General features: G+C 44.5%; 1 protein-coding gene across 5 annotated transcripts in view; it reads left to right on the top strand.

Moving 5' to 3' along the window:
• CALD1 (caldesmon 1) overlaps positions 1-26,852 on the top strand; it is a 240,348-nt gene that overhangs the window by 111,190 nt on the left and 102,306 nt on the right. For 4 of the 5 annotated variants that reach the window (XM_039545565.1, XM_039545588.1, XM_039545591.1 and 1 more), the window contains exon 3: positions 14,872-14,983. In XM_039545565.1, the coding sequence (XP_039401499.1) occupies positions 14,913-14,983 (71 nt within the window). In that variant the 5' untranslated portion in view covers positions 14,872-14,912. Of the gene's footprint in view, positions 1-14,088; positions 14,268-14,871; positions 14,984-26,852 lie in introns of those variants that run through there. The other variant, XM_039545569.1, reaches the window with a different exon arrangement.

Below are 26,852 nucleotides of genomic sequence, written 5' to 3'. Positions count from 1 at the left end.
TATATGACATGATCTATGATTCAAAAATTCTATTCATGTCTGTATATTGTATATTTATTGCATAGGACCGGCCGTTTAAAAAAATCATTGGCATTTCTGCTATAGCATTAGCTTAATCTCATGCAGCTTCTCATCAGTGGCACACCTATCAACCTGCCAAGGCCCAAATTTGGGACTCAGTACGTGACAGAGATGCCAAATGAGGAATATTTAAACATTATTCATGCAGGAGATCTAAAATGCTGAGGGGTTCCTTCCTTTGTTTGTAAATAACCCTGTTACCTCAGTTTCAGGCGTGTGCGTAGAAATTTAAATTTGGCTGCTTTTGGAGGGACGCAGAGCCAGGGCCGCCCAGAGGATTCAGGGGGTCTGGGGCAAAGCAGGGGAGCGGACATAAAAAAAGGTGCCATCCGCTGCAGTGCTTGTACTCGCCGGGTGGCGCCCCGAGTCTTCGGCGGTGGCGGGTCCTTCACTCACTCCGCATCTTCAGCAGCACTGAGGGACCTGCTGCCGAAGACCCGGAGCGAGTGAAGGGCCTGCCGCGGAAGACCAGGACCGCCGCCGGGTGAGTAAAAATTAAAAAGGTGCCTCTAACCTGTGGGGCCCAGGGCAAATTGCCCCACTTCTCCCCCTCCTCCCCCCGGGGCGGCCATGCGCAGAGCTCCCCTGGCCCCAGGGCTGCATTGGGGAGAGAGAGAGCTCCTTTGGCCCTGGGGCCAGAGGAGTTCTGTGCCCCTGCTGCAGCCCTGGGCCTAGGGTGACCAGATGTCCTGATTTTATAGGGACAGTCCTGATTTTTGGGTCTTTTTCTTATATAGGCTCCTATTACCCCCCACCCCCACCCCGATTTTTCACACTTGCTGTCTGGTCACCCTACCTGGGCCGGAGGAGCTCTCTGTCTCTCCCCTGGCCGCAGCCCTGGGGCTGGAGGAGCTCACTCTCCCTGCCGTGGCCCCAAGGACGGAGGAGATCTGTGCCTCTGCCAATTATTTGGGGGGAGGGCTACGCCCCTGCTTGCTCCCCCTTGTCCACACCCCTGCTCAGTTTCATGATTATTTTTTCTCATGTAAATAGTTTTCAATACTAAAAGTGAGGAGGCATGAAATAAGTCCAGGTTTCAACAATGATTGGAAACAGAAGAGCCATTTCTTACCTCCCTTTGTAAAGTGCTTTGAGATCTACTAATGAAAAGTGCAATATAAAATCTAAGTCGTAGAAGTATTTTTTCTAACAAGGCTTCTCCTACACATTTTTCTAGCCCACCTGGATGCAGGCAGTCCTGAAACTCTCATGAGAAAGTCTGAACTACTAAAGTTTCCAACCCAAAGGTCTGATTCTGCTTTCATTGTAGTCAACAAGGATGGGCTGCAATGTTGCTGGGTCATGAAATTCAGATAATTTTGATAACGTTTAGATAAGCATTTCAGCTTCTGGGCAAAAGGATGGTGTTGTGCTTAAAGGCACTGAGATCACTGCTGTGCCTTTTATTCCTGGTTCTGCCACAGACTTCTTGTGAGTCCTAAGGCAACTTTCTTAATCTTTCTGTGCTCAGTTTGCCCATTTGTAAAATGCAGATAATAATACTGACCTATCACATGAGGGGCTTTGGAGATTGTCATTAATGTTAGCACCATTACAATCCAAATAGTAGTGGAACAAATTCCAAGAACAGCAGGAGACCACTATGGGGAAAAACTCATTAACTGCCAAGGGTAATTCTTTTGCCTTTCATTAAATGGGACTGGAAAATATTCCCAAAATAATACATCTGTATGCAGAGGAATAAAGGTGGAAAAGAGGAAAAACTATCTTTTAAATTCAGCAGGAGTCTATTTTAATAGATTGTTTAATTTGCCAGCTGGCACTGTGTTGACTACTCGCTACATATACTTTAAGGAGACCTATGTAGTGCTTGGAACAAAGTTTATATTAAGTCAGAGAAATTTAAATATTAATAAATTGGCAGGACTAGTTTTTGGTACTGAGTAGAAACCAAGAAACTGCTTAGTCATGTCCATAGATATTTGTGTCTATTTAAATGTTTTATGTACAATGCAAGAACCATATGTGTTCACAGCAGTAAGATAGAGGATATAAATTCAGATCTGTACAGAACAGCATTTGATAGATGTGCATGTCTTTATAATTGGTGGAACCCAGATCATATTGTTTTCTAACTTGGTGTTCCCCATAAAATGGTTTGCTTATGGAAGACCCCAAATGACACCTTTTGGTCTGTTGGGACTGAGCAGAAGAGAGTTGTTACTACTTTCTGTCATTGAATCCTCGCCATGACAGCACCTAGCAGCCTCTGCCAGGATTGAAGGTGGTGCAGCCAGCTGAGTTTGGCCTAGAGTGTCTTGCTGTGCAGTGTCATTAACTGCGTGCTTTAGGGTATGTATGTGTGTGTTTGTATATATTGTGGGTATGTTTCCAAAGTGTTCATGTGTTGTTGTTTATGTGGTTTTGTGTGAAGGTATATGTGTGAGAATTAATAAGAACTTAAAGTGCGACTTTAACTGTGTAATTAGCATGCGTAACAACATGTTGTTTGTTCCTGAAAAAGCAAGGAAACCTCAAGAAATGTGTCTTATGTTTCCAGTTACTGGAGCATGACTGGGTAGCAAAGGACAAAGATTTTACTGCAGATAACCCTCTTTTTTTGCTTATGGAATCATTTAAATTAACAATATCTGACCTGACAACTGTCAGCATTTACTAATAGCAAAGAGCCAACCTCAAAGGGTTTGAAGGTTTGATTTGGTTCAGTTAAGCCCATGAAAATGTAGATGCTTCACTGAAATTTATCCAAATCTTTTGACTAAAAAGGGGATTAAGCCATGAAAATTGGGTCTGGATTTTGAGCACCCCAAAATTCAGGAGTGTTTGGATTCAGGGGTTTGGTTTTGGGCCATGTGACAGTGTGCAACTCACAACTATGGCGCCTCCTGCTGGCTGTCATGGGAATTAGTTCTTCTTGCCAGTACGCCCTCTTCTGGTGGTGCCTCGCTGCTGTCATTTCTGCTCTGGGGCGCACGTCACTCCCAGGACCACAGCATCCTCTTCAGTGATGCAGGCCTCTGGCTGTGCCGCTCTGTGTTCCCCCATCCCAGGGGAACATTGCAGTCCCTTAGTCTAGCCACTTCTGCAGTGGCAAGTGGGGGGAGGAACCCAGGCACGTCCAATACTCTGGGTCCCAACCCAGGGACCCTGTATATGGCTGCTGCTTGCATTGCCCCCTCTGACTCCTCTGTAGATCTCCCTGGGCCACTTCCCACGGCCTCAGCACCTTCTTTGCCCTTTCCTCAGCCTGCAGATCTTGGCAGCCTGCCAGGAGTTGCCTTGAGCTCCTCAGGTCTCTGCCTGCAGCACTGCTTTGTTCAGGGTGCATGCTGCCTTCAGCTTGCAAGGCAGCCAGTTCTCCTCCAGGTCCAGGGAGTGACTGAAGCTGCTCTGTACTGCAGCTTTTCTTATATAGGCCTGCCCAGCCCTGGTTGGCTGCTCCTATAAGCCCTTCTGTGATTGGCTGCCTCCTGTGCAGCCTTCCTAGGGCTCTATTAACCCATGAGAGCCCAGTGTGGGGCAGGTGCCCCATTACAGGCCATCAGAAAGATAAATGCCATTTGCAAAATTCAGATCTGTGTCTGGATTTCAAACAACCTCAATATTCACAGATGTTAGAATCTGGGGTTCTGGTTTGCCCCCCCCCTCTGTTCTTGCACCTTCCTTCTCCACTTCCCATCTTCCTTCCTCAAGCCTCTCCCAGTCAGATTTTCCCCAATTCAATCCTTCTGTTCCCATGAGCTGCTGACAGCGTCTCCCCAACAAGTCACAGGATTTTAAGGATATCGGCTGAAGGGGTATCTCTCAAATTGGACATTAACTCTGTTGGGCCAGCTGCCTTATTAAAATCTTGAGAGCTCTGGAGTTCCCATGGGCCAGAAGACTCCAGAGCACACATCCACTCCCACTCCAACATGCCACCCTTTCTCTGGGTACCCGATAAAATGCACGAGATTTGAAGGCAGAATTCAGCAGCGATTGACAGATATGCTGTAATGAAAAGATGAGTGACTAATTTTCAAGAAACAAAGTACCTGACAAACTCTTTTTTCGATTCATAGCTGCAAAGAGATTGAAATTTGTATTTGGTACATGTATACATAAACTTGACAGACTGATTGCAAATAGTTTGCTGCATGTGTTCAATACTCAGTATTCTGATCTGAGCTGTGTTGGTCAATTGGTCACACGAGTCACATGCTTCTGTTTCAGAGTAGCAGCCGTGTTAGTCTGTATCTGCAAAAAGAACAGGAGTACTTGTGGCTTCTGTTTCTTATTCTTAATTGGGTAAACCTAACACTTGTAATCATGAGGAAGCGCTTGAAGACTTTCTCAGGGAGAATTACAGTTTAGTGAAAGGTAGCAGATAATGAAAGATAAGGACATTTTTTGGAAATGTTAAACTTTTCCTTTCTGGACCACACAGGCCTTGTCCAAGACACAATTCCTAGAAAACTTAAGCAGCTGTAAGATTTATTGGCTTGATGCATACTTTAATTTTTATTTTCCCATGTAACATTCACACAAAGTAACTGCATATGTCTGTGCGCTATTAGTGATAGCTGTGCAGGGGATGGTCAGAGCCTCACCTGTCTTGTTTAACTGAATCTTGGCCAGAACTCTGGTGAGAGGTTTTGGGAACACTGCTCCCCCTGCTGCTTTAAGCAGTGTGCAATGCTGTACAAAATACACCAGGAGCATTCTGTTTACTGAATTGTAATGTTCTGACCATTGCCATTTGCCTGTGCATGTGTCGTCCTGTTTGGAAATGGTACAGTCAGATCCTTGTCACACTTCGTTAATTGCATCTCTGCAGGAGCTCTCTTGGGGAGTTTTGGAAACACTGTCATCCTGCTGCTTCAAGCAATGTGCCATGCTTTATATACCATGACAAGTATATAGTAGTGCACTTCTAGGCTATTTTCTGCCATCAACATAGCCTACTTTACATGCTTCCTCACCACTCCTGGGTTCTCTGGTGACTCTGTTACCGCAGTAGCTGTCATTCTTTGCCTTCACATTACATACTGGGACATACATAAATCATTACACATTATTAAAAGTGGCTAATGATTTTGGGTGCCTCGGTTTCTGGGAAAGAGGCCTGATTTTCATAGGGAGAGTAGGCATCACTTTCTGAAATTCAGATGCCTTTAAGGTATCTTAAGTAGGGCACCTGAAAATAGACACACCAAAATCATGTTTGAAAATTTAGGTCCACGTATCACAGTTCGAGGCAGGTTCACGTGTGCCTGCAATATGCTCTACTTTCCTGCCTAATTATATCCCCATATTCTGAGTGCATGATTGGCCTTCAGGATCCAGCTGCAAATCAAAAAGGAATGGGAGACTCCCTGGAGACTATTATATTTGATTGGCAAGAACAAAATGGGGTTAATTTACTATAGTTAGGAGCATTTGAAAATTGTGAACTGAGCATGCACAGTAGAGAATGCCATTAAGTCTACATGAGAAGACTCATCCTTTGTGGGCTTCCATAGACTTCCATGAAGTTCCATCATGGATTAATTTGACTCCAGGTGCACACTTTATATGATATGCACTGCACATGTGTTCATCTTGTGTACAGCTGGCTGAAATGCACACTGGTTTGTTCAAGGAATGTACAAGTGCAGTATGCAAAGCCACCAGCAAGTGGTAGTTCTGTCAGCTGAATTTTTGGGGTTCAAATTGGTTAAAAACTTTTTTGGCAGAGCTGGTGGTGAAATTAACAAATATACATTGAAGAAAGTGTATTAATTCATCTTTGTGGGTTAAATTGTGCAAGGTAGTAAAAACACTCAACTCTCAATAGAGTTTAGGGGGTTCAGCATAATGGAGAATTGGGATCTACAGTTGTTGTATATCTTAACAGAGAAAAAGGATGAAATGGAAAAATTAAGCCATAGAAAGTTGTCTGCATAGGACCTATGTATTATTATTATTATTTTTACAGTTACACATGTAGCTTAATAAATCACTTTTTGTGCTGTAAAATGGATTCCAGAAATCATGCAGAGTTTGCACTATGGCTGAGTTAATGTTGCTGTTGGAACTTCACCTTTTGGCATTTCCTGACTTTTTTTATTTTAAATTGTCACCTTAATGTTGTATTAACGCAGGATTTGAGAGATGAAGAGAAGGAACATGAAATGAGTGAAAAAATGTACATAAAACCTACTCACTCACAACTAACTTAGTAGTTTAGATATATTGTTAAAACATGGCAAGCAAATTTAGCATGTGTGTCAGTGAAAGACCAATAACGCCTCCATGAATTGGGTTCTGTGTGGTCAATTGCTGTGCACGTTTCCATCCTGAGCTGCAGCGCCCTCTACTAATTGCAGTTCTGGGCCGTCACTGAGCTCTGCTGATGCACATCTGTCCGTCAGTTCCTCCTGATGGTCAGTCATAAAATCATGGAAATATAGTGCCGGAAGGGACCTCGAGAGGTCGTCTAGTTCATTCCCCTCCACTGAAGCAGGACCAAGTAAACCTAGATTTTCCCTGTGTTTGAACCTACGCCTCCAGACATAGGCGTTGACTCTGTGGGTGCTCCGTGGCTGAAGCACCCATGGAAAAAAAATAGTGGGTGCTTAGCACCCACCAGCAGCCCCGGGGATCAGCGCCCTACCCTCACAGTGCCTCCCACCCACTGGCAGCCCCGCTGATCAGCTCCTTCCCCTCCCCTCCAGCACCTCCTACTTGCTGGCAGCCCCACCGATCAGCTTCTCCCCCTCCCTCCCAGCACCTCTTGCCCACCACAGATCAGGTGTTCAGCGGCATTGGGGGCTGGGGGAGGAGCGAGAGTGGGGTGCACTTGGGGGAGGGGGTAGAATGGGGTGGGATGAGGCGGGAAGAGGTGAGGGCTTGAGGAAAGAGGTAGAGTGGGGGCGAGGCCTAGGGCAAAGCGGGGGTCGAGCCCCCCCCGGCAACTTAGAAAGATGGCACCTCTGCCTTCAGAAGATGTGAAGTCAAAGTAGTTAATATTTCATATTTTGACATTCAAGCTGTAAGTAAACTTAGCTTTTTTTCACCCTCGCCATTGACTTCAAAGACCCTTTGGAGTTGAATAGGAGTAAATGTGAGCAGAATTTAGTAGACTCTTGATGATGGCAAAGTAAGATTGCGTAGCATATATGCAGCTATTCCTAACCTTAACTAGCCATGCTTTTTATTTGTAAATCCATCCTTCATTGCTCTCTCTTACGTCTTGATTCTGCTCCAATTAAAATCAATGGCAAGATGCCATCGACTTCAGTAGTGTAGGATTGGCTCTTACCCTGGAGAAAATGCATTCTCGATCCTCATGTAGGGTCTGATTCTGTGAGCTGCAGGTAGTTTTCGGTGGTTTTATTGGGAGTTGAAGCTGGTCAACACTTTCCCAGAGGCAGCCCCAGTGACTTGTGGGATCAGACTGTGAATTTGCAGCAAAGCCTCCGGTAAGGTAGAGTTTGTGTTGGCGTTCTTTAGTGCAGTACATGATACCGGTATTCCAGTGATTGGACTAACATAATATAGATGGATGGCTTTGTGGGTAAAATATGGGTAGGGTGACCAGACGTCCCGGACCATCCGGATATTTAGGTGTTTGTCCCGTGTCCCGATCGATCTTTGGTCAGGATGGAATTTGTCCCGAGATTTTGTTCCGCTGGCAGCACTCAGCTTGCTTGCTTATTTATTTATTTATTGCTGCTCCACCAGCAGCACTCGCCCTTTTTCTTTTTGTTTTTTGCTCTGCCGGCAGACACCTCCCCCCCCGCCATGTGTCCAGATATTTTCTCCCTCTCATCTGGTCACCCTAAATATGAGCATTTTTTTAAATTTACATTAAGCCGAAAGTTACTAGTGAAAGGGGAGCAATGGAGCTAACTTGTTGACAGACAGGCTTCCCTTCCCATCCCTTGAAAGCTTGGAGACAATAAATATAAAGAGGAGCTCATTTGGGGCTGAGTGTGCACAATCCTGAGCACTTCCTATAAACTGCTGTGTATCTTTAAATCCCTTTGATTTCAGGGCACTCTGCAGCTAGCAGGCTCAGTCATATATTCAACAGCTGAAATAGCCTTTACTTATGATTAAATGGGAACTAAGGGGATTCCAATTTCCAGCGCTTTCTTCTCTCAGCACCGAAGGTCGAATATTCCCTCAAAAACAACAATAATGACAATGGGAGGAAACTTAACTGACATGGTATTTCTGGTTCTGACAAAGTGTATCGAAAGAGTGGGAGAGATTCTGCCTTTAGAAGTGTATGTGCAACTCTCAGTGGCTTTGTAGGTGTGTATTTGAGGTAAAATAGTGTGTAGCGAGACCAACTCCTTAAACCCTGTGCAAGTGCAGTGACATCTTGTGGTAGATGCTACGGCAGAATTTGGCCTTTTGGGTGAAATCCAGACTGTGCTGAAGTACATGGGAGGTTTGCCAGCGACTTCATTGGGACCAGGATTTCATCCCTGGTCTTTATGTTAAGGACTATTTCAGTTTTGTCTGATCTTTGGGGACAACATATTTGGAATATTTCGGAGGACACTCAAAGGGGAGGGTCATAGGTCACTCCTTCTGACATGAGAACTGGTGTCTCTGCCAGCAGCCTCCAGCTATGTTTCTTCCTCTGTCTGCTAATGGGAAACCATCGTTAAATGTCACCACAAGCACATTTGGGTCCGGAACATGCAAATCCAAATGTTAAAAGAAAATTCTGATTTTCCTTGGACAGAGTTCCCCGAAGCCAGTGGTTCACCAGGCTGACGCGGTTGAGGCATGTCAGTTTCAGAGTCATAGGTACACAAGGGGGTGATGTGGCCAGCATCACGTCTGACCACCTTTGACTGTCCTAACCCGATGGAGCAGGTAGCTATTTTACAGCTGAGTGAATGGGAGGCAGCCTTTCAGCATGAGATTTATCGAGACGCAACCCCACGACTTTTGGAATTGTAGTTGAGTGCTTTACCCACTCAGCTACCACAACGTTAACATCTAGTTATGTACCTTTGTCTGCCTAGGATAGATAGATAAATATTTATCTAATAGGCAGAGTCTGCCTGGCCCTGATGTGGAGGGATGTGAAGAAGGGATGAAGTAAGGAACCTCCCTCTCCTTGCATGGATCACCAAAGGGCAAGGCAAAATTGTCATCCATGTGCACAGCACTCCCGAGGGAAGGAGAGGGATGGAGAGTGTGTGGATCAGTGGTTTCAGGTGGGTTTGTACTCAGCACTGTTAAGTTGTGCCTCTGTTGCCGCTATGGCTGCACTGCTGTTTGTGCTCATGGTAACTCAGTGAGAGCAAGTACATGGATGTGTATACAAGCCGGGGAATCACACCCATTGTTCACAGTGTAGATGTAACCGCAGAGTGCAATTTCCTTAATGTGATTTTATGAAGCTAAATATTGATTGTTGTTATTTAGGTAGTTTGCTTCTGATGAATGTGTTTTAAGAAGCACAGGCAGATGAAACAAGGGATGGGCTAAATTAAAACAAAACTGTATGTTCACATGACCTAATGTGTTTATTTTGCCTTGAGTCCCAGATGAGCTATTCTGTTTGGGAAGGAGCAAAGCTGCTTGATTTTTTTATTTATTTTTTTTTTTTTTAAGGTACAAAAGTTCAATATCTGCAGTCAACATGAACAGTTGGCCAAGTTTTACAGTAACGCCTGCAGATGTGTTCACATGAAAGTAACTTTGGAGATGAATTCTTAGACCCTGTTTAAATATCAGTTTTAATCTTGGTAATGTAATATTTCTAGCTGCTCCTAGTGTCTCAAAGTATAGTTGATGCTGAAATGGGATGTGACATTTGGGCAAATTCAGCTCTGGAGTAACACCTTTTTACTTCCCACTTATAACTGATCTGAATTGGGTCCAATGACTCTAGCGTATAGTTAATAAGAAAAAAAAACAATATTTCCAAACATTTTCTGACAGATTTTCATAGAAAACAGATTTTATTTGTTTTTATTGAAGATCGACTAAGGAGCTCTAATTCGCCCAGATATTACTCTAGAATACTGGTCATAGCTGCATTTCATGGGTGCCAATTTAAACAAGATGCAGTTGAACAAAGAGAATTGTTTGTTCCTCCACTTTTCAGATGAAGAAGGAGGCTTGGAAGGGCTCTGCTCTCCACCCTGGGTGGTGCTTGTGGTCCAGTAGATGCCAGACCACGTGCACAAGTAAAGCAAGGCACTCTCTACTCGCAGAGGGCAGGATGTACTGTACTGTACTGTACTGGAAAGAACCCCCTGCATTCTTAGGGTTGTCAACTCTGACTGAAGCTGTTCTGGGAGGTTTTTTTTCCAACATGACATAAAGTCATTTTCTTAAAATATCCTGTTAAAATCTATATTGCTTTCAATTGTCACCGGGAGATAAATGCCGATTCCGGGAGACTCCAGGGCAAGCCTGGAGGGTTGGCAACTCTATGCATTCTAGGCCAGGGCTATGGAAAACTGAAGGAGAGACAAATGGGACATGATGTTTTATTTAGTTCTGTGTAGACATTTGGCCTGGTAGGATGGAATCTACAAAACTGCTAATAATTTTGTTGAATGTTGAGTCTTATGGATAAATTCTGGTGCCCTCTGGCGTGGAGCCAGAGGGCACAAGGGAGCCTTGTGCATTCTCACAGGATGTCAGCATGGGTATGGTGTTACCGCCTCAGTATGAGTGAAAAGTCATCATACCAGATAGTGTACTAGTGATGCTCTGTGGACTCACGTTGTTATCATGCTGGTGAAGGGCACGCTTCCCCTCACAGACCTCAAGGATAGGACAGACAGAATGGCTCAGGCCATGTTTGCTCAGCCATTTGAGCTCTGATCCATAAATCTCCAGTGCCAGAATTTCTTCCTTTTATTGTTTATATTACACTAACACCTAGAGGCCACAACTGAGATCAGGGTCCCATTGTTCTAGGCCTTGTACAAATATATAGTGAGAGACAGTCCCTGCCCTGAAAGGTTTCAGTCTAAACAGACAAGAGGTGTGAAGGGAAACACGCAAAAAGAGTGAAAGGGAGTTGTCCAAGGTCACACAGTATCAGTATCAGAGCCAGGAACAGAACTCAGGTTTCCTCTGTTCAAGTCCACTGGACTGTACTAACACTCAAATCAGTGTCCTTAAGAACATAAGAATAGCCATACTGAGTCAGACCAATGGTCCATCTAGCTCAGTATCCTGTCATAGAATCATAGAATATCAGGGTTGGAAGGGACCTCAGGAGGTCATCTAGTCCAACCCCCTGCTCAAAGCAGGACCAATCCCCAACTAAATCATCCCAGCCAGGGCTTTGTCAAGCCTGACCTTAAAAACCTCTAAGGAAGGAGAGTCTACCACCTCCCTAGGTAACCCATTCCAGTGCTTCACCACCCTCCTAGTGAAATAGTTTTTCCTAATATCCAACCTAAACCTGCCCCACTGCAACTTGAGACCATTACTCCTTGTTCCATCATCTGGTACCACTGAGAACAGTCTAGATCCATCCTCTTTGGAACCCCCTTTCAGGTAGTTGAAAGCAACTATCAAATCCCCCCTCACTCTTCTCTTCTGCAGACTAAACAATCCCAGTTCCCTCAGCTTCTCCTCATAAGTCATGTGCTTCAGCCCCCTAATCATTTTTGTTGCCCTCTGGTGGACTCTTTCGAATTTTTCCACATTCTTCTTGTAGTGTGGGGCCTAAAACTGGACACGGTACTCCAGATGAGGCCTCAACAATGTAGAATAGAGGGGAATGATCACGTCCCTCGATCTGCTGGTAATGCCCCTACTTATACAGCCCAAAATGCCATTAGCCTTCTTGGCAACAAGGGCACACTGTCAACTCATATCTAGCTTCTCATCCACTGTAACCTCTAGGTCCTTCTCTGCATAATTGCTGCCTAGCCATTCGGTCCCTAGTCTAGCAGTGCATGGGATTCTTCCATCCTAAGTGCAGGACTCTTCTGACAGTGGCCAGTGCCAGGTGCCCCAGAGGGAATGATCAGAACAGGTAATCATCAAGTGATCCATCCTTGCTGCCCATTTCCAGCTTCTGGCAAACAGAGGCTAGGGATACTTCCTTTATTTATGTTATGTTATTTCAGTGCTCCTGGAAACATCAGCCCCATCAGTGAGAACTCGCTCTTTACAGCATTCTTGCCCCTCAATAATCAGGGAGGCAGAGATTGAGGCCAGAAATTGGGTTTCTCATTTATTTTATAATCTCCTTTCTGCTCTGGTCCCTTTATGCTGTTCTGTCGGTATAAAGGGGCCACAAAAGTTGGCCCTAGGAAATAACCCTGCATAAATGGGGTCCCTGGGCAGTGCAGAATAAGGAGAATGACACTCTGCTGCATCCCCATTGCTGCCCCTGTCATTGGGGGAATGCTGGGTGGAAGAAGGAAGAGCACGTGGCCGGAGTGTACTGCATTCTGACTCCCTAGGCTAGCTGAGCAAGTGAGTAAACTTTGCTTAAAAACAGATTGGTGTAGCAATACCTTGGAACTGGACACCCTTCCTCTCTTTTAAATCCAGGAAGCCTCCTACACTGACCTCCTCACAAACAATGGGTCAAATTCACTGCTAGGAGTAAACCAGCAAAAGAGCTTTGGCTTCAGTGGAGTTGTGGTCATTTGCACCAATGGTAATCACACCTTGCCACCTGCCCAGCCATTATCAGACTGAAGATTCCTGTATGCATTACAGAGTCACAGAGTCTAAGGACAGAAAGGACCACCAGATCATCTAGTACACAGGAGAGAGTAAGTTGCTGAAAATTCACCAGTGGTTACAAGCTTTCAGGCCTTGAAGGTCGCTGAAAGGAAATTTGCAATTGTTTCATTGTACCGAGAGAAAGCGGAATGGCATGCCTTGGCACTGTGCCGTCACCAGTGGTGGCAGCCTGAGAGTACTTTGCAATAAGTAGTAATTCTATATTAGGGAACACGCTCTGGCTCTGTGTTTCTTGGCTCCAGTAGGTTGAAAATGATGCATAAGCACACCATCACTGTCGCTTTCTGAGAGCTAATTCAGTACAATGGAAAGGTGATTGACGGCCATAGACACTATAGGAGTTTATTCATTCACAGCAAAGCAAGTTTCCACCTCCTTGCTGCCCAGATATTAGGGCCCTGATCCAGCAAAATACTTATGTGCTTAACTTCAAGCACATGCGTAGTCGCAGTGAAGTGCTTAAAGCCAAGCACATGCTTAAAGCCAAGCATGTACTTAAGTGTTTTGCTGAATTGGGGCCATGGTAGAGGTGAGAGAAAGTAAGAAATATTTTTTTCATATCGTCCCCAGACATTTGCCAGAAAGAAATTTTGTTTTTTCATGAAATTTGCAAGAAATGGGTAGTGTCACATAAAAAAGTATATGATCTTCAAAAGCGTTTGGTCAAGTATCTTCACTGGATCCAGTCCCCTTTTGGGGTTCTCTGCTGGAAGTCTCATCAGAACTTGCTAAAAACGCTTTCGGGAAAGCTACATTTCTATTGTAAAGGTCAAAACTATGCCAAGAATCCTGTTCTGTGGTGAGCGCCCTTTCAAAAAACAACCCCCCCGCCTTCACCAAAAAACCCAGCCCTTCCCCAAGCAGTTTTTATCCCCAATAGGGAGATGGGCTAGAGGTTCCCTGAGGTCCACTAAAGACTTCACTATTATTGTTGATTTGATATGGAAGATGTTCAGTTACTGCAGAGGTAAAGCTTTAAGGCAGATAAACAGATTTTTTTTAAAAAGAACTTCAAATAATGAATGCAGCTTCTCTTTGTCTCTTTTAAATGGTAAGCAGTTAATAGCTACCCTTCAAACTGAGACTGTCTGAACTCTTTCTTTTTGCAGTGTAAGTAGCTGTTCTTGTACTGAAGAGCTGGAAAATGTTTTTAAGGGAGGAAAAAAAAAAAAAACCTCCTCTGAGTGCAGAGTCTAGGCTAGGATTCCAGAGGAAGTTGAGGCCTCCAGCTCTACACAGGAAGCAATCTTAGAGCAGGCCTTAAATGCCAGATTCCAGGCAGAGTTTAACTAACCACTGACAGCTCTGTAAACAAAGCAGGGACAAAAAGAGAACAGCTTTCCCTTTTCTGGTAGTCATTTTTGGTTTGGGGGCTGCAGGGGAATTCTGTAATACTCGGCTTGATGGGATATAAACGAAGGCTGAAAAGGCTTTGTATATGAAGAACTATAAAGGGGAAATATTTCATGGACTAAATTATCAAGAAGAAGGTAGGGCATTGTTAAAATGCATAGATTAAACTATTAAAAAGTTGCTTTTGGTTCTTTAAGAAGGATTTATACACAACTTGTCTCCTTCTGGGTGGTATTTAAAAGCTCTGGCTTCTATTCTTTCTCTCTCTCCCTTTTTTTGGGGGGAGGGGAGGGGGGGTGTTAGACTTTCCAGAATTCTTGTTATCTGTTCAGCTAGAAAGAAACGAGAAATCTGTTGTGTAGCATTTTATTGCTTCCAATAAAATTTGAAGTTAAAAACAATTACAGTCCTGCTGAATTCTTGCTATTGTTTCTAGGAAAGGACCTGCGGCATTACAAATAGCTAGTCTGTGGCTAGCAGATATATACAGTACTTAGGTTAATGCATGTTGATTTAATTTTAACTTGGAAACTAAACTCAGGAATGGGCTGTGTTTATCCTACTAGGCATTTCATTAATCCTGTTTATCTCAGCAATACTGAGGAAGTTTATTGCTAGAAAAAGAAAATCGTACCAGTGGAGTTTAAAAAGCAAAAAACCACCCCTGAATTATCTCCGTTGGTTAAATGCATCCAATCGTATTCCATGTCCCTTCTAACTCACCTACCTTTTTCGGTTTAGATTCTGATCTGTTTGGAGTTTCGAAAGCTTGAACACGCACCATGGATGACTTTGAACGCCGCAGAGAACTCAGGAGGCAAAAGCGTGAGGAAATGCGCCTTGAAGCGGAGAGGTGAGGCGTTACATTGGAAAACAGAGTCCATGGCTTGATTTGTGTTAGTACTGGCTTTGAGGCTTTCTGTGTCTCAATATCCAAAGTGTGGTGCAGTTTTACTGAACAACTTTGCTATCAATATGTTTAAAAAAATGGCAGCGGGTAATGTTTCTGGGGAGAGGCCGAAAGTCAATGAGAGTTGGGTGCCTAACTTCCTTAAGCTTTTTTGAAAATCCCAGCCTGGTGTGTTGAGGAAGAATGTAAGTACTGAAGGTGGAGTAGGGCAATGTGAAATCATTTACAGGTATAATAGAAAGGAACTTGTCAAGCTGACAATGGTCAGATGTCATGTGTCTGATGCTAGTCATAGAAATCAGATTGTGGTGATGGTTCCAAAGATTGAGCTCAAATTATAGTGTGTTGAAGGAAAGCAGAGTGGAAATAAAACCCTTAGAGTACTTAATTTGTGACTATTGACCCTTAGACTGTTTAATACTCAATATGAGAACTGTCTGGTAAAATATCTACACTACTAGCACATTACATTTATGATTTGTTTGCAACGGTTTGATAAAGATTATAGAGGCAAAATTCTGCTCCTAGTTACTACAGATTGACATTGGTGTAAATAAGAATAGAATTTGACCCTAAATGTTACTGTTGTTAGCTCAAATGCAGTGACAAGACTTTATTAAAGTGAACAGCTTGAAAATTTTGGGACTGATTCTCCTCTAATTCACACCCATTTTATACCAGTGCAACTCCATTATGGTTAGTGGAGTTACTCCTGTTTTACACCAGTATAAGAGGGGAAGGAATCAAGCCCCTAATATTTAAAAGAAAAACAATTTTCCTTCTTTTTGTTACAATGATTACATTATTCATTTATTAAAACTGCAAGAATTTCAAAAAATATAATTTACCCATTGCTCGGTTTCTTTTTCTTTCTTTCTTTCTTTCTTTCTTTCTTTCATTTGGATACTGAAAATGATATAGTTAGTTTCACTTTTGTCTCTAGTCTTTTTCATGTTCAGGTTCTCATGTACTAGCATAATGCTGCAGTATTTGAATTTCAAATGCTGCAGAGGTATATTTCTTTCTTTTTGCAAAGCAGTTTTAGATGGAAACAAAAAAAATGTCAGTGGAGTATAATATAAAATACATATTTTTTGTATCTGCCTTGAACATTTTTAATATGGTCTTGCCTATTCAGGCAAGACTTTTCAAAAGGATAGTGGAAGGGACATCAAATGGATGGACATAGATGCCTTTTAATGACTATTTATTTTAGAAGGAAATCCTAGAGAACTGTGTATGTGATGGTTCAGATCAGGGTGGAAAACTGATTTTTCAGCATTGGGAAACACTAAAGTCATTTGCAGATAAATAAACCCAAATGAAAGCATGGTGGCCAATGTGAAATGAGATGGTAGCTTCCATATTTCAAAAGCCACCATCACAACTGTCAAGTTGGCTAGCAATCTTAACAAAGAGGCTGCAAAATGGGTCATGGAGAATGAGCTACCTTCGAGTGTTCGTTCCCGGTCTGCATTGATGCATTTGGTTGGACAGTTTGAGAGAAACTTGCATGGCCAGTTCCCGTGCTGGACTATTCCTCTGGGTAAACAGGCACTTCTGTCTCCAGACCTGTTGGGCTCTCATCACGAAGTAAATTTGCAAAGAATTGAATTATGAATTGAATAAAATGCTTGTCATAGTTACTGACAGGGATATGCAGTAACTCCTCACTTAAAGTCGTCCTGGTTAACGTTATTTTGTTGTTACGTTGCTGATCAATTAGAGAACATGCCTGTTTAAAGTTGTGCAATGCTCCCTTATAACGTCATTTGGCAGCCGCCTTTTTTGTCCACTGCTTGCAGAAAGAGCAGCCTGTTGGAGCTAGCTGGTGGGGGGCTTGGAACCAGGGTGGACTGGCAGCCCCCCTATCAGCTCCCCGCTCCCCTAAGCTCCCTGTGCGGCAGCTGCCTGGCAGGCTAGCAATTGCCAGCAGTTCAGCTGTCCCTCCGCTCACTGCCATGTGCTGCTTCTGCCCTCTGCCTTGGAGCTGCTCCCCGGAGCCTCCTGCTTGCTGTGCGGTGGGGGTGGGGGGGAAAGAGGAGGGCTAGTGTCTGGGTGTCCCCCTCCCCCCTGCTCCTGCACCTTGCTTACCCCATTTCCATAGAGCGGGGGGGGGGGACGGACACGACAGGGCTTAGGACAGAGGGAGCTTCCTGGCAGCAGCTGCCATCTCAACTTGCTGATCTACTTAAAAAGGCAATGTACTTAGAGTGGGGTCAGCATACTTGAAGGTGCCTTGTGCATCTCTGTCTCTCACACACACAGAGTGTGTGTCTCTGTCTCTGTCTGCTGTGCTGTCTCCCCTCCCTCCATTGGTGCTGCCTTGTAGAGTGTGAGGCTACATTAACAACAATGGATTAACCCTTGAGGGCTCAGCTGAGTACTAGTTCATCATTTAGCAGTAAGGCATTCCCTGGGAAATATCCCACCCTCTTCCACCCTCTGACTTTACCACCTCAACCAAGCTTCACAATCGTCATTGCTGTGTACCAGTCTTAAATTGTTTGTTTAAAACTTATACTCTGTGTGTGTGTGCGTGTGTGTGTGTGTGTGTGTGTGTATATATATATAGTATAGTCTTTTTTCTGGTGAAAAAAATTTCCCTGGAACCTAACCGCCCCTATTTACATTAATTCTTATGGGGAAATTGGATTCACTTAACATTGTTTCGCTTAAAGTCACATTTTTCAGGAACATAACTACAACAATAAGCGAGGAGTTACTGTAAGTGCCAGTCACATTCACTGATTGGCAGAGGTCTGCTGTTTATGTGAGGACACAGTAATGTTCAGATTTATCCCATGCTGGAGATCTGAACCAATGCTCATTTGCAATGAATATACATTTACTTCATGTAGATCCAGTTTATCAGATTATAACAGCTTGGTTTTTGCTTCTTTTTTATTTGAAAGGAAAGACAGAGACCCTTGAGGGTGGCTGTTAGCAATCCGCTCTCCCCACCCATAACCTCAACTTCCTGTAAAGAATTTTGGATAATGTAGGCGAGGAGGCATATCCTGTCTGACGGAGAATTGCGATTAGAATTTCCCCTGGAGGGTGTTCAAAACACTGTGGGACAGATCACATCCCTACTGAGTTCCCCAGTGGAGCTGACTGGACTACAGTGACCCCGCTTGACTTTGTGGATGCAGAGTGCAGTTGGAATCCTGCTCGGGGGCTTCCCCCATCAGAGGCTGCCTGGTAGCCACTGTCTGGAACCCTCACAATCAACCCTTTAAAAACATTGGCAGTGGGGAAGGGGGGTGTCACTGCAGAGTGTGGACCTTTGCAGATGAGGCCAGGGAGCCCCTGATCATGCGAAGAGACTCATGAACTCCATGGAGACAAAGGCAGGTCTGTGTAATGACCTACCAATATGCTTCAACGCTCTATAAACCTCATAAAGCCTCACTGGATGGTAGTTTGGCCACCCAGGGTGAATATGTCTTCCTGGGCAATCAGGAGTTTAGAGGAATGAGGAGAATACCCTTAAAAATCACAAGACAGCTTTACAAACAGTGAGATCTATGATTTTCTTTCTATTTTTGGAGCCTTTAGGGCTCACAACTTCAAATATTTTCTCTGCAACCACAAGGGCTAGAAATGTACTTTATGAAAATGAAAATTGAGATTCTCAAGTCATCACCTGACTCCAGGAGCTGGGGCTTCATGCAAACTCCCAAATATTGCAAGACTTAGGATAAAATTGTGAGAATTGGCAACATTGTTACTCAGCCCCATTGAAATCTTGACTTAAGGACTGCAGGACTAGGGCAATTATTAGCGACTGTCACATTTCATATTAAACCTTTCTGTGAATTATATTTTAATTTTTGTGATTTTGTTTTATTTATTTTAAAAGCATTACTGAAACATCTCTAACTATCCATCTCTCTCTCCTCTATGTTAGAGGAAAAAATAGACCTCAAAGACCTCTGTAAACATTAAGACACAGCAATATTTCTGTGTTATTCTCTTATTTTAAAAGAGATCTTTTTTTTCCATGAAGTGAACTTAGTACTCCTGAAAAGTGCCAAACTGATGGCACCAGGGACTAAATTGTTCTGTTTATTCTGAGAACTGGCACCTGATGGGCTGGGCCTTCATATTTCCCCACACTAGCCTGTCATTGTGATTTAGATGTAAGCTGAGGAAACTGTCTCTAGGTCACTGGCTCTCAAACTTTCCAGACTGAAGTACACCTTTCAGGAGTCTAATTTGACTTGTGTACCCCCACGTGACACCTTACTTAAAACCTACTTGCTTACAAAATTAGACATTAAAACCCAAAAGTGTCACAGCACACTATTACTGAAAAATTTCTTACTTTCTCATTTTTACCCTATAATTATAAATCAATTGGAATATAAATATAATATTTACATTTTAGTGTATAATATATAGAGCACTATAAACAAGTCATTGTTTGTGTGAAATTTTAGTTTGTATTGACTTTGCTAGTGATTTTTATGTAGCCTGTTGTAAAACTAGACAAATATCTAGATGAGTTGATGTACCCGCTAGAAGATCTGTGTACCCCCAGGTGTACACGTACCCCTGATTGAGAACCACTGCTCTAGGTACGCAATGTAATGCCCATTGACTAGGCAGGTTAATACACACCAGCCTCCTACAGGGTTTCTTCCACCTTCCGCCAGTGGTGCTGGAACACTTTTTATAGTCGGGGTGCTGAAAGCCAGCTAACCAAACTGTAAAGCAGACTAAGCAGTGGTCCCCAAACTTTTTACCTCACCCCTTCCTTACCCCAGTCTGCACCCCCTGCCTCCCAAGAGCTGGGACTAGGAGTAGGGACCGCGGCTCAAGGAGCAGGAGACATTGACAGGGGTAAGGAGGCCAAGGCTGGGGCCTAGGCTTTCCAGGCATCCGGCTTTTGACGGGAATACCCGGTTGAAAAGGGACCCTGGGGGCTCTGGTCGTTAGAAGGGACTGTTAAAAGTCCGGTCAGTAGTGCAACAGAGCTAAATCAGGCTCTGTGCCTGCCCTGGCTCCACGTGACTCCCCAGGAACTGCCAGCATGACCCTGCGGCATCTAAATGCAGGGGCGGCCATGGGACTCTGTGCGCTGCCCCCATCCCGAGTGCTGGCTCCACAGATCCCATTGGCTGGGAATTACAGCCAATAGGAGCTGCAGGGGCGGTGCCTGCAGATGGGGCAGTGCGCAGAGACCCCTGGCTGCCCCTGTGCCTAGGGGCCGCAGAGACATGTTGCCACTTCCTGAGAGCCACCTGAGGTCAGTGCTGCCCGGAGCCCATATCCCTCATCCCCTCCTGCACCCCACCCCTTGCTCCCAGCCCGGAGCTCCCTCCTGCAATCTGAACCCCTCAACCCTACCCCCCAACCTGGAGCCCCCTCCTGCATCCCAAACCCTTCATCCCTGGCCTCACCCTAGAACCCACACCCCCAGCTGGAGTCCTCACTCCCTCCGACACCCCAACTCTCTGACCCAGTCTGGTGAAAATGAGCGAGTGAGAGAGGGTGGGGGAGAGCGAGTGACAGAGGGAGGGGGGATGGAGGCAGGGGGGTGGGGCCTCAGGGAAGGGGCAGGGCAAGAGTGTTCAGTTTTCTGAAATCAGAAATTTGGCAACCCTACCGGGGCCACAACTGGGGGCAGGTGCAGGGCTGGCAGATGGATCCTTGGGCATGGGGGGGGCCAGCAGCCGAGGGCATGGGGGGGCGAGGAGTGGAGAACCGGGTGGGGGGCCGGCAGCCGGGACCCCGCATGCGGGACCAGGAGTGGAGCCCTGGATGCGGGCCAGGGGTGCTGCAGCACCCCACAGACACCTAGTGCCTGCGCCTATGCCTTCGTTTGGAGCATCTGGTACTGACGTCCGTCCCAGACATCACTAGTCTAGAAGTTCCTATGAATATTTGGCTTATGTACTGGGCATGTTTGTTAACTGAGCCTAATTATAAGCAGATTCATTGTGATATGGACAGCTATCCCCAAGGACACTGTGAATGGGACTGTGACCACCACATTGTTTCATACAGGCCAGCAAAGGGCTGTGATAACATTCAGACAATACCCAAGCCTGCTTGAGTCAAACAAGTGACCTGGAGGTGAAAGTATCCATAGCCCATCACAGAGCTTATGAATCAACCCGTTTCAGTGCCTCTTTTGTTGTCCGTAAAACAGTATGGAGGTGGCAGGTTGTCCGTGTGTTTGCAGCCTGACTATCTAATTAGTTTGAAGCACTTTTCATGGGGCAAATCTGGCTCCAGCTGCTTTTTTGGGATGAAGGAGACATGGGAGTTTCTTTCCCTCAGGATGGTCCTGGTGCTCAAGAGAGTGCAAGGGCCGGGGCATGGCCTGCTTGCCATGTCTGCTAAGGCCCCACAGGGGCCATGTCCCTGACCTCTAATGTGTCTATTTTAATATGCAGCATGGACTAGTTGGAGGGGTCACACAGCTTCATTTCTAAGGTGCGGCCAGCCACAAACTGTGTACCCCGGACTTCTATCCATCTGAGCTATCTTGGTCTGTGTTGGCAAACTGGTTCCAGTGAGAACCTCACATCTGACTTTCTGTCTTCAACCCCAGCTAGAGCCGGTCCAGTAGTAGGGCAGTAGTAGGGCAGACTTAGGCCTATGGTTTCTTAGAAATGTGCTTAAAAAAAAAATTGTGACTGGCTCAGTTACAGCATCTAGCTCTGACATTCGGGATACACATGCTTAGAGTTGACCCTAGGAAACCTGCCTTCCCTTTTAAAGACCAACAGCCTGATACTCCATTGGCCTGCACCTTATGTGCAAAGGGAGGGGGAAGTGGGTATAAAACGCTGAATTGATGCAGCCTTCTCATGCCAGTGCTGGCACATAGATGGAAACTGATCTCTTCCATCCTTTTCTGTCATTAGCTGCCGCTTCCATCTGCACGATGGTGCTGAGATTGACTGTTCTGCCTTCCCTGCTAAGGGTTCTTCTTAAGATTTCTCTTGGGCACCCTCGTTTCCTCATCCAAGTTGGTTTCCACTTGACAGCTTCAGGTGGGAGTCTGTGTGTTGGCATCCGGAGTACATGCCCCAGAGATGTCCAGCACTTCCGTCTGATTCTGGTGGAGAGGAGCTTCTGGTTGGTGACTTCTTGGATCTCTTCGTTGGTGATAAAATCTCTCCATCCAATGCCCAGAATCTTTCGTAGATATTTTTTTCTATCACTCCCAAATCCGAATGCTAGTATTTTACATTCACTTTACACTCTTTCATTGTGATCTGGTTGTGACCTTGCCCTTGTGTAAATGACTGCACAGGTGCAGGACCACAGAGACACAGACCCCATGCGTGTGGTAGACGTGATGTGCTATATGTCTGTCTGTATCCAGCAATGCTTTGTGAAGCAGAGTGGAGGTTGTATCATGCCCCTAAATGTTCATGGGAGGTCAGTGCATGGATTGATGGTAGGATGAGGCCCCGGGGGCTTGATCCAAAGCCTGTCAAAGTCAGTGGAAATCTTTCCATTGATTTCACTGGGCTTTGGATTAAGCCCTGAATGAGTTACCTGAACTAGACAATGTATGTAACAGTACTAATGGCAGCCTCGGAGGACCAGGAAGGACACTTTTCCTTCCCAGCCGCAGGGTACATCCTGTCCTGCAATAGTAGGGATAGCCACAAAAATAGGTTACAGGAGTACATGATAGAAAAATCACATACGTTTAATATCTGAGACACAGTAGACTGAATTCCTCTCAGAGGCTGGAGCCTGGGGCTATCCTATCAATAAACTACTACTAATAAATAATGGGCCAGATACACAGCTCATGTAAATCAGCATAATTCCATTGACCTCGATGGATTTATGCAGATTTACACCACCTAAGGATTTGATTCAATAAGTGGCCCCAAACTATGATGACTCATCAATATAGGCCATCTTAAAAATGCAGACTACTGCTTAGGGTATTATGTGCTTACTGTTGGAATGCAAGAAACATTCTCTCTCAGCAATTTTTTTTTGATTTTGGTGTAGGTGAAAATGACAGTCTAATAACTCATGCTAGAGCCAGACAGGGCTTGGGGTGTGTGCGTGTGTGCAGTCTAAGCTTGCTGCCAATGCACCCAGGTCCTGGCTTGTAGCTGTAAAACCTTTGAGTAAAGTATACTAAGCCCAAATTCTTCTCTGTGACAGTGAGGCAACTCCACTGATGCTAGCGTAAATGAGAGGAGAATTTTGCCCTTTGAACTCTCTTAGGCAGTGGGTTCCAGTCTTAGGACTTACTCTGCATAGCACTTTGCATCCCTGGATCTCAAAGCACTTTACAACAGTTGATAGGCCTCACTTTTTTCCTAGCGATGCTCACTGAAGCCATTTTACAAAACTGAAGTAATTTGTCCTATGTTACATAAGAAGCCACTGAAAGGATCAGGTCTCCTTACTCCAACCGGACTATGTAGGGCTCTATCCACTGGACCATACTCCTTTCCGAACTAGCTTTGTCATGCGGATGATGGTCCCTTTAAGGACTAGGAAGAGAATAACAAATAAACCTGGAAGGCACAGCATCAAGTATTTTTGGATGCAGATTTTACATTTTTTAAAAGGAAAGAGATTTCCTGTGCACTATTCATGTCTCGTTCCTTTTTGCATTTCACTTATCTTAGACCAGTGATTCTCAGACTAAGGCTCGGGAACCACAAGTGACTCTTTAATGTGTCTCCTGTGGCTCTTTGCAGCACACGATATTAAAACACCGTGTGATTTAATTATTAACCAATCTAAGTTATTAACCAGTCAGGATGCTTTTACTATGTCATTAACCATGATTTTGGAGTGGGGGAGGCTGATTTTTCGAGGAGTGGGACTGGCAGTGTTGCTAGCCTAAACACTGGCCTAAAGCAAGAATAGTGTACAAAGGTAGCAATACAGAACACAGAGCTGAAACAGGAATGGGTATCTTTACCCATGAGTAGCCCCAATGACCTGAAGGAGACCGCTTGCTACTTCTGTGTGTAAGGGTTTGCAGGATTCTACTGACAGACACCTCTATCTAGATAACTATCAGAGGGGTAGCCATGTTAGTCTGGATCTGTAAAAAGCGACAAAGAGTCCTGTGGCACCTTATAGACTAACAGAAGTATTGGAGCATGAGCTTTCGTGGGTGAATACCCACTTTGTCAGACTAGATAACTGTACTCTCTCTCTCTCTCTCTCTCTCTCTCAAAAGAGAAGGAGATGAAATTCTTATACTAGAATTATCTCCTTCTCAATCAGCGGCGGCTCTATGTATTTTGCCGCCCCAAGCATAGCAGTCAGGCGACTTTCAGCAGCATGCCTGTGGGAGGGCTGCTGGTAACGCGGATTCGGCGGCATGCCTGCGGGAGGTCTGCTGGTCCAGCACCTTTGGCGTACCCACTGCCAAATTGCCACAGAAGCCGCGGGACTGGCGGACCTCCCACAGGCAGGCCGTCGAAGGCAGCCTGACTGCCGCCCTCACAGCGACCGGCAGGCCGCCCCCCACGGTTTGCCGCCCCAGGCATGCGCTTGGTGCACTGGTGCCTGGAGCCGCCCCTGTTCTCAACTGAGCACACCTGGAGACTAGGACTTCTATAATGTTTCAGCCCGAATGTGAGATTTTTTTGCTTTGTTTTGTTTTTGTAGTTGACAGGTAGGGATGGATGAAATTTTCCCTTCAACTCACTGTTGTGCAATCTATTAGTCACTAGCTGCCATCCTACACCCCAGAAGTGGTTACATTTTGTGTATGGAGGGTACTTTTTAAACCTCTTTGGGATTCTTTATGTGCTGATGAAACTTTAAAGCTCAATTATGATTCGTATGAACCTGAGCTGTGCTGGGAAGGAGAAGGCAAATTGGCCAAGTGTAGTGGCTTAGAAGTATTATGCCTTTTAAATGTGGTCACCATAGTGCAAAGGTGCTGTGGAATGTGTTAACAAAATGTCTGCTGTTTATACCTGTTCAGTAGGTGTAGCCAACACTCCTTCAGTGAAACCTGCCCAGACACCCCCCCACTGAACCTTCTAGTTCTGCCCTCTTACTCTCTAGAGCCCCTGCATGACTGTCCTGGGGTGGCAAAGGACTTCTTGCACACACTGTCCCCCATGATGCATCTGTGCTCTAGTGGCAATGATTTGGCCTTCACTGCCAAAATCCAGCCATTTTTACTGTAGTGCCATTTTTTTTTAAAAAATGAGTGATTAGAATTCTTTATCATAAAATGTTGTGTTGTTTTTGTTTTGCTTTTTTTCCTAGTATTCCTTAAATTCAAAATGCGTCTAAGGCTCATCTTTCCATAAAAATATTCACCTTCTGGAAGTATCAAGGCATGGAAAATTCTGCTTAATTTGTTTTCTTTAATTTACAAGCATCACATGAAATTGAGGGCAAGATTCACTGGTATGCGCCAGCTGCTAAGTTGGCTTTACAGCTGCTTTGCATCCTGGCATTAAATATTTGGAGCTCACGGGTGAATCTGGCCCTCAGTGTCATAATGAACAGTGTTTTGCAGAGTCTACTTCAGAGTTCCCAGAACTTATGGTAAAGCTCGGCTGACAGGCATGATTTGTAGTCTCATTATAATATGTCCTTTTAGCACCATTTTGTGCGTGCATAAACAAAAAACAAACAAACAAACAAAAAAATGTTGTAATCACAAAATTTCAAAGATAACAAAGTTTCCTTTGGAGCAAAATGAACATTGGTAAAAAGGCATATGCAGTTTATTTTTTAAAGTATCAGTCAGCTTCACTGATATTTTTTAAATTGTCCTGACTGAGAAGTTTGTATAAATGGAGCTTTGTTCCCCTAAGTAGCTAGCCATGCAGAATTATAAACCTCACCAAACTGCAGTGCCTATGCTAAGTACCCAGAGCAGACAACAAAACAGACTCTTTCTTATTTCAGATATTAATCCCATCTGTATGTTAGGATCATTCTATAATCTCAGTACTGCATCTACCAAACCAATCTAGCTTTCAGTAGGAGGGAGAGCCTAAATCCAGCACTAAGACACTGCCAGATTTTCACCTCTTTTGATATAGGGGCAGGTTCTCCTGGGAGGTGCTAAGGGCTGCTGGAAAGCCTGGGAAACAAAAACAAACAACAAAGAGCATTTTACAATTGGTTGTGGAAGGGAATTAGTTGTTAGCTTTAATCAGAGAAACAAAATGTGGGTAAGTGTCATCTGGACAGTGGGCCAGGTTCTGAACTTATTTAGGACACTGTAAATCTAGAGTAAGAATAGAGTTACTTCAGAGTAGCTGGGACTGGGAGGTATCCTGTTAGCATTAGTTGCACATTAATTACGCCCATCTTTAACCTTTGATCCAGGGTTTGACAGAAAACATGCACTGAAAGTGTCCTCAGATTTAGGGAGCTGTGGACATAAAATAAACTGAGTGAAACGTACCATCTTTCATAAAATCTTCCCGTTCTCTAGAATGTCTTGATAATTAGAAATTTAGAACTAAATGATCAGTTCAGAGGAACAACAATCTTTGAAGTCTTTGAAGAGAACACCTTCTGGGCGTATAAACCACAGAGCTGTACAACTAAAATGTCTATTTTCCATAGCATAGCAAAATATTAGAATCATAGAAAATTAAGGTTGGAAGGGACCTCAGGAGATCATCTAGTCCAACCCCCTGCTCGAAGCAGGACCAATCCCCAAATGGTCCCCTCAAGGATTGAACTCACAACCTGGGTATTAGTTATGCTTCTGTTAGAGTTGAAAAGGCACTTGCATTATAAGATATTGTTTTCAGACATTTTACTTTTTGAAAGTTTACCTGTTAGGCTGAACATTTAGGCTTGTTGTCTGGGAGGCTGCGGG

Source organism: Mauremys reevesii, linkage group 1 (assembly GCF_016161935.1).
Source record: "Mauremys reevesii isolate NIE-2019 linkage group 1, ASM1616193v1, whole genome shotgun sequence".
Classification (NCBI taxonomy): domain Eukaryota; kingdom Metazoa; phylum Chordata; order Testudines; family Geoemydidae; genus Mauremys; species Mauremys reevesii.
This window is presented reverse-complemented; position numbering and strand designations above follow the sequence as displayed.